The sequence below is a fragment of the Procambarus clarkii genome, chromosome 4, assembly GCF_040958095.1.
Source record: "Procambarus clarkii isolate CNS0578487 chromosome 4, FALCON_Pclarkii_2.0, whole genome shotgun sequence".
Lineage (NCBI taxonomy): Eukaryota > Metazoa > Arthropoda > Malacostraca > Decapoda > Cambaridae > Procambarus > Procambarus clarkii.
The window spans coordinates 19,698,361-19,706,441 of record NC_091153.1 but is presented as its reverse complement, the minus strand read 5'-3'; the positions used below and the strand labels follow the sequence as shown (position 1 = coordinate 19,706,441).

Sequence of the window (8,081 nt, the reverse complement as noted above, 5' to 3'; positions counted from 1 at the left end):
TTGTCTCTTCAGAGGTTGCATGGCGTTTCACTTTCCTTCTTGTGATGTCTTCGACGAAACCATTGGAGAAGCCGTTGTTGACTAGGACCTGCCTTACCCTACAGAGTTCTTCGTCGACTTGCTTCCATTCTGAGCTGTGGCTGAGAGCACGGTCGATATAAGCGTTAACAACACTCCTCTTATACCTGTCTGGGCAGTCGCTGTTGGCATTTAGGCACATTCCTATGTTCGTTTTCTTAGTGTTTTGAACCACTTCCCCGCCGGCACTCGGATGGTAATCTTGGGCATAGCATTTTATCAAATCACCTCATTAGCTTCGGCTATCACTTCTTTTTGTCCGGTCGTGATGGTCAAGCGGATTAAGGCGTCCCTGTACATACCAGTTGCGTTGCTCCTGGGAGTATGGGTTCGAGTCACTTCTGGGGTGTGAGTTTTCAGTTGTATATAGTCCTGGGGACCATTCAGGCTTGTTTGCATTTGTGTTCCTCACGTGTGCCCCAAAGAATGAGGTGATTTGATAAAATGCTATGCCCAAGATTACCATCCGAGTGCCGGCGGGGAAGTGGTTCAAATAGCTTCGGCTATCACTTCCTTATGTCCGGTCGTGATGGTCAAGCGGATTAAGGCGTCCCTGTACATACCAGTTGCGTTGCTCCTGGCAGTATGGGTTCGAGTCACTTCTGGGGTGTGAGTTTTCAGTTGTATATAGTCCTGGGGACCATTCAGGCTTGATTGCATATATATATATATATATATATATATATATATATATATATATATATATATATATATATATATATATATATATATATATATGTCGTACCTAGTAGCCAGAACGCACTCCTCAGCCTAATATGCAAGGCCCGATTTGCCTAATAAGCCAAGTTTTCATGAATTAATTGTTTTTTGACTACCTAACCTACCTAACCTAACCCAACCTAACTTTTTCGGCTACCTAACCTAACCTAACCTATAAAGATAAGTTAGGTTAGGTTAGGTAGGGTTGGTTAGGTTCGGTCATATATCTACGTTAATTTTAACTCCAATAAAAAAAAATTCACCTCATACATAATGAAATGGGTAGCTTTATCATTTCATAAGAAATAAATTAGAGAAAATATATTAATTCAGGAAAACTTGGTTTATTAGGCAAATCGGGCCTTGCATAGTAGGCTGAGAAGTGAGTTCTGGCTACTAGGTACGACATATATATATTATATATATATATATATATATATATATATATATATATATATATAATATATATATATATATATGTTTTATAAAGATCCAAAAGTTTTCCATTCAATCCATTTATGAATGCGTCTGTAGGGTCGAGCACTGGATGGAATGGACTTGAGTCAAGGACGGGTTGTGTGTAAACCGTTTATCATTCATAAACAGGGAGTTTGGCTGGTGCATAAAATGGACTTTGGGTCTTTGTTTAGAGGACTGGCTGCTCAATCGGGAATTCGGGGTGAGAATTCCGGGCGGAACTGAAATGTTTGGATACGGTTCATATCACCAAATGCCTTTGTTCACCTAACAGTAAACAGAAGCGTACGACTTATATATATATATATATATATATATATATATATATATATATATATATATATATATATATATATATATATATATATATATATATATATATATATTTATATATATAAGTCGTACGCTTCTGTTTACTGTTAGGTGAACAAAGGCATTTGGTGATATGAACCGTATCCAAACATTTCAGTTCCGCCCGGAATTCTCACCCCGAATTCCCGATTGAGCAGCCAGTCCTCTAAACAAAGACCCAAAGTCCATTTTATGCACCAGCCAAACTCCCTGTTTATGAATGATAAACATACTGTACATATATAGGTTAGGTTAGGTTAGGTTAAGTGTTTCGGTTCTGTTGGCGATTATTTGTAGTTGTAGTACGTGGGTGAAGCATTTACAGCAACCCATCCTCGACTCAAGTCCATTACATTCAGCGGTCAACCCCACAGACGCATTCATAAATTTTAACATGCTGTTCATTCAAAATGGTAATTTTCTCAAGTATAAATTATTATTATAATATATTAGAATATTGTGTATAAATAGGCACAGGTTAGGTTAAATCAGGTGTTTAGGTTCTGTTGGCGATTATTTGTATTTGTAGTACGTGGGTGAAGCATTTACAGCGTTGTGGTTCAAACAAAATTCGTCAGTGAAGCACTTGTTCCGGATATGTTCGAACGTCAGCAGTTGAGTCGTGTGTAAACCGCTTTTCATTCATAAACAGGGGGTTTGGCGTGTGCATAGAATCACTTTTGGATCTTTGTTTGGAGGACGGGCTGTTTACAGTGTTGTGGTTTGAACAAAAATCGTCAGCGAAACACTTGTTCCGGAAATGGTCGTGTGTAAACCGTTTTTCATTCATAAAAGGGGTTTGGCGGGTGCATGGAATGGACTTTGGGTCTTTGTTTGGAGGACAGACTGTTGCACCAACCCATCCTCGACTCAAGTCCATTACATTCAGCGGTCAACCCCACAGACGCATTCATAAATTTTAACATGCTGTTCATTCAAAACGGGAATTTTCTCATGTATAAATTAATATTATAATATATTAGCATATTGTGCATATATATTCATAGGTTAGGTTAGGTGTTTAGGTTCTGTTGGCGATTATTTGTATTTGTAGTACGTGGGTGAAGCATTTATAGCGTTGTGGTTCGAACAAAATTCGTCAGTGAAGCACTTGTTCCTTATATGTTCGAACGTCAGCAGTTGTGAGTCGTGTGTAAACCGCTTTTCATTCATAAACAGGGGGTTTGGCGGGTGCATGGAATCACTTTTGGATCTTTGTTTGGAGGACGGGCTGGTTACACACGACTCACAACTCATGACGTTCGAACAGTTCAGGAACAAATGCTTCGCTGACGATTTTTGTTCGAACCTCAACGCTGTAAGTGCTTCACCCACGTACTAAAAATACAAATCGCTAACAGAACCTATATATCTAACTTAATCAGTGCCTAAATATGTACAATATGCTAATATATAAAAATAATTTATATTCGATAAAATTTCTATTTATATTGAACAGCATATTAAAATAGATGAATGCGTCTCTGGGGTCGCCTGCTGGATGGAATGGACTTGGTCTGAGGACGAGTTGGATTGTGGGTCAATAACTAACCATTGAGGATTAATAAATGTATACTGGTTGTTGGTCAGCAAGCTCAGGTGATGACGTCACTAACCTACCTGCAGTAGATGGTTCAAGCTTCTCTTAAATACATAATAGTGGGAAGGGACTGGGCAATAATTATTATTACACACAGAAATCACAATTGCGTGATGCTGCAAATGAACCTGCGTCCGAGAACGGCCTATTGACATAGCTCGAGTGCATGGGGGAACTTGTGTAAAAACCTGGTTGTGCCTCGGAGAGGCTGCAGGATCCAGTAAGTTCAGTAGAACTTCGGTTTCAACTCCTTTTGACCATGTCGTAGCTCAGTCGATTAAGGCAGCGTCTGGGATGCTCTCGGACTCAGGTTCGAATCCTCGTCACGGCCCTTGTGCATTTGTCAATAATTACTATTACTAAAGTAGTGAGATAGTGGTGTGAATTGTGTAATGCAGTACGTTAATTTTCAATCCGTCCTCAGGCCAGGCTGAGGCCAGGCTCATTAAAGTTGCGGATATACCCCAAGACGCATTCATCAATTTTAACGTAATGTGCATTAAAAATAGGTTTGTTCTGATTTTATATTATTATTACTATATGATAAAGTTCTTTGAATAGGTAGGCACTGGTCAGGTTAAGTGTTCAGGTTCTGCCGTATTTGAAGTACGCTGGTGAAGCATTTACCGAGTTGGAATTTTAACGGATGTAGTCAGCGAAGCACCATTCGAGAAATGTTTGAACGTTGTCAGTTGTGAGTCGGGTGTAAACCGTTTTTCATTCATAAACAGGAGGATTGGTGACTGCATTAACGACCACATGGCTTTACTGATGAGGACGAGTTGGTAATTTCTTACCAACCTGCTCCATCTGGAGCTTCGTTACAGTGAAGTCTGAAATATATATATTTTCGGTAACGGGTTCCAGCAAACATGTACCGGGTAAATGGAAAAGCCTTTTGGAACAATATATTTTGCGGTCAGACTCTTATCTGATCTGTTTACTCGTCCCCTGCAGGTAGTGGTGGCTCCTAGACCAGCTCTCTTCTGCGTCAGTCCAGTCTTCAGTGGACACAACAGTTTGGGTGCTTAGCACGGACTAGGCTGTTCATCAAATATGAAGGTTAGTTTTTGCAGATTTAGTTAATGCTCCCTCTCATCATGATCAAGATGAGTCCTCCTGTCCACCAAGGGAGCGTGTTATTGTTCCTTTAGTGCAGTAGTCTTCATCCTTTTTAAGTGTCGTCCACCCCTAGTGGTGATTAAGTAGAAGCTTCCCCGCCCCCCCCCCCACCCCAAAAAAGTCTCATTAAAAATCTCACGTTTTTAATATTTAAAATCTATGTTTTATATCTCATTTCTATGACTATGTAAAGAGAAAAAAAAAGTTTCCCTTATTTTTTATTTAACTTTTACATATTCCTCTATATATTTACACACCTCATCTCAAACTAAGAGGTTCAAAATACACAAGATAGCATTAAGCATGCCATTAAGCGCATTTTCCTTCGCTAAAGTAAAATTGCAGACAATGTTTGCTATATTTGGTATGGTATCAATAAATAAAAAAATAGTTATCCTTAAAAAAATCTGTGGCTTGGCTGCTGTTGCACTTTGCTATTAGGTTGCATCGAGGTGTCAGACGATTTTCAAGTGAAACTCGCATGAGAGGATCCAAGTTCAGGATTGCATTCATTTTCTTTGTCTTCACCAAAACTAAACCAGAAAACCCTTGCTCACACAAATATGATATTGGCATCTGTACAAATATGGCTATTGCCTGCTCAGCTAGATCCTTGTACTCTGGAATATCAAGCAGAGTAACCCAGAAATCCATGGGATGGCTAAATGTCTTGAAAACTGCTTTTATGAATAATCTGCTCGAAGCTCCAAAAGAGTATCACGATGATCAGTTCCTTCATCTGTGAAGGGATTTAGCATCCACATGTTGGAGATCAGCTGGTCATTCTCACTGTCTGTGATATAGAAGTCAAGGTTTTCTTGCATTAAAGTAAGATGTCTGATAACTAAAGATGTCTGATAACTAAGTGTGACATGTACCTCCAGTGTCTGCTCTGTTGCCTGCATGCCATGTTCCCAGCCACATTCTCTCATAAATGAGTCAAATAATTCAAAATCAGAAAAGCACCTCTTTTCTACATTGCTTTTCCATTTCTTCACCTTCAGTTTAAATGTATTTATTTTCCCTGTACTTGTAAAAATATCCTCACCTAGCTGACTGATGTTTAGCTTGTTCAAATGATCGAAGATTGAAGCCATATAAGACACTTTTGCCAACCAAAGCACATCCTTACATTTAACTGCCATGGGATCTTGCGGAAAGAGGAGGTGGCAACCTCGATGATACAATAGGTAAATATGTATTTGAAGTATGTATTTTAAGAAATATAGAAGAGAGAGAAAGAGAGACAGAGTCTCTTGTATATTATGCAGACACGTGGAGGTGAGGATTTCGTCCACCCCTAGACAGCTGTCCACCCCACACTTAATCTCGTCCACTATAAGGTAGACTGTCCACCCAGGTTGAATAGGACTTCTTTAGTGGATGGAGATAAGAAGATAATGAAAGCTTGTCCAGAGCTAGTCTTTTCACAGGCAAGATTTGAATTTAATTTAGTTTTTTTTCAGAGAATTAGGATTTAGTTTCGACCTGATTGTTCAAAATAATACAACGTGAATCATAATGCAGCCTGCCCTCATAAAAAAGGCCAAAAGGGATTCCATGCACGCGCCAACCTTCTGTTTATGAATGAAAAACGGTTTACACACGACTCACACTTGATGACGTTTGAACACTTCCGGAACAAGTGCTTCGCTGACGAATTTTGTTCGAACCACAACACTTTAAATGCTTCACCACGTACTGCAACTATAAATACTCGCTAAGAGAACCTAAACACCTAACCTAACCTAACTAATGCCTAAATATGTACAGTATGATAATATATAATAATATTAATTTTTATTTAAGAAAATTGTTATTTTGATTGAACAGCCATGTTAAAATTAATGATTGCATCTGTGGGGTCGACCGCTTGATGAAATGGACTTGGTCTGAGGACGGGTTGAATGAGGGAACTCGGGTGAACTATTCCTAAATTGAAGACGTGAAACAGAAGTAACGATGTTTGAAAAATTAATAAAATGTGTTTCTGGATGAATGATGCTCGATATACTGACCAGGCCACGAATTAATATTCTAAAGGTTATAATTCTAAAGATATCAATAGTTCAATACAATGTAGTGATCAAATACTGTGAATTTCATTGAGATCACTAACAGAATACATGAGAAAGGCATCGACATATTACTGCAACATTTTTATTCAAGAACCTTGGTATAGCTTGTAATATAATTTAGAATAAAAACTATTCAAGGAAAAGTTAATGCTAATGATGTGCATAATTGTACAGACTAGCATAGAGAGAAACTGGCTACCGGATGACGTCACACACAACAAACAGGAGACACAAGTATGAGGACCAGCGGTTGGAGTGAAAATAACATTTTGTGGAGTCACTAATAATAGCTGACGAGTGCGTGTGCCATATGTGTGACGAGTGCATGTGCCATATGTGTGACGAGTGCATGTGCCATATGTGTGACGAGTGCATGTGCCATATGTGTGACGAGTGCATGTGCCATATGTGTGACGAGTGCATGTGCCATATGTGTGACGAGTGCATGTGCCATATGTGTGACGAGTGCATGTGCCATATGTGTGACGAGTGCATGTGCCATATGTGTGACGAGTGCATGTGCCATATGTGTGACGAGTGCATGTGCCATATGTGTGACGAGTGCATGTGCCATATGTGTGACAAGTGCATGTGAGTAGTGTGGTTGAGGACTACGACCGCGCGTGCCAGCTGCCAGGTGGCACTCAGGTGAGTGCCACCTGGCAGGTGTCGCGCAGGGGTGCAGTCCTCACGGGTTTTGGGGGATTTTCCCGGAAGTTTGGCGCGTTTCGGACGCGTGTGAGCGTGTTGTGTTTGGGTATGTGGTCATGAAAGAGAGTAAGTTATGTTGATGAGTGCCAGGTGGTGCTCGCGGTCGTCGTCGCAGCGCGGGTGTCTAGTCACAGGGGTTTGGGAGGGGAATTTCCCGGAAGTTTGGCGCGTGTCGGTCTTGAGTGGCGGGTGAGCAGGTGCGGCCCCTCCGCGCGGGTCTAGTCCTCGGGGGATAGGGGGAAGATGTGAGTAGTGTGAGAGTAAGTGATAGAGTAAGAAAATAGAAGGAAGAGAGAGGAAGGAGTAAAAGAATATGTATGTGTGTTTGCGTAGCCTTAATCCTGTGCGCAGATAATAATTTTGTTGATCGTGAGATAGTGTGTAGATGCGAGGAGAAGGCAACACAGCCTGTTATGTTGTTTTGGGTGGGGGCTGGATGGAGCTTCCCCTCGTCGGGGAGAGAGTGCTCTGGGCCATTATGCGGTTAGACAAACCCATTAACTACCCTACAGGAAGCCCTTAAGTGGTGTTGTAAGAAATGCATGGAAAAGTCACGGGAGTGCACCTGGCTTTTTTCTGTGTGTTCGGGTCATGAAAGAGTGAAGCCACTCTCGTTGTGAGACTGCAGTAGGCCATTATGCGGTTAGACAAACCATTTATCTCTCCCTACAGGAAGTGCTAAGTGTGCGAGGATGGGGGCGAAGACTCCTGCAGGAGGAGTGTGTACCATTACCTTAAGCGTTTTTCAATGTCCGCGGAGGGTAAGCGTACGGGTCGCAGGTTAGAGCCCGACTGAATGACTTTCCAAGTAGCTCGGGTATTTCTCCTCAGACACCCCCGGAAGTGGTGGGGCACACATTACCAATGCGTTTCGCCAGGGTCCGCGACTCTCTCTATCTATCTGTCTCTGTCTCTCTCTCTGTCTATCTCTGTCTCTCTGTCGG

The 8,081-nt window shown here is 41.0% G+C and overlaps 1 protein-coding gene across 2 annotated transcripts in view; it reads left to right on the top strand.

Annotated features, from left to right (window-relative positions):
• The window catches only part of LOC123751063 (pyrethroid hydrolase Ces2a), a 343,394-nt gene that overhangs the window by 117,398 nt on the left and 217,915 nt on the right, over positions 1 to 8,081 (top strand). The window contains exon 1 of one of the 2 annotated variants that reach the window (XM_069333161.1): positions 4,176 to 4,288. The exons of the other annotated variant lie outside the window; for it this stretch is intronic. Coding sequence (XP_069189262.1) covers positions 4,283 to 4,288 — 6 coding nt within the window. The 5' untranslated portion in view covers positions 4,176 to 4,282. Of the gene's footprint in view, positions 1 to 4,175; positions 4,289 to 8,081 lie in introns of those variants that run through there. 2 annotated transcript variants of the gene reach the window in all.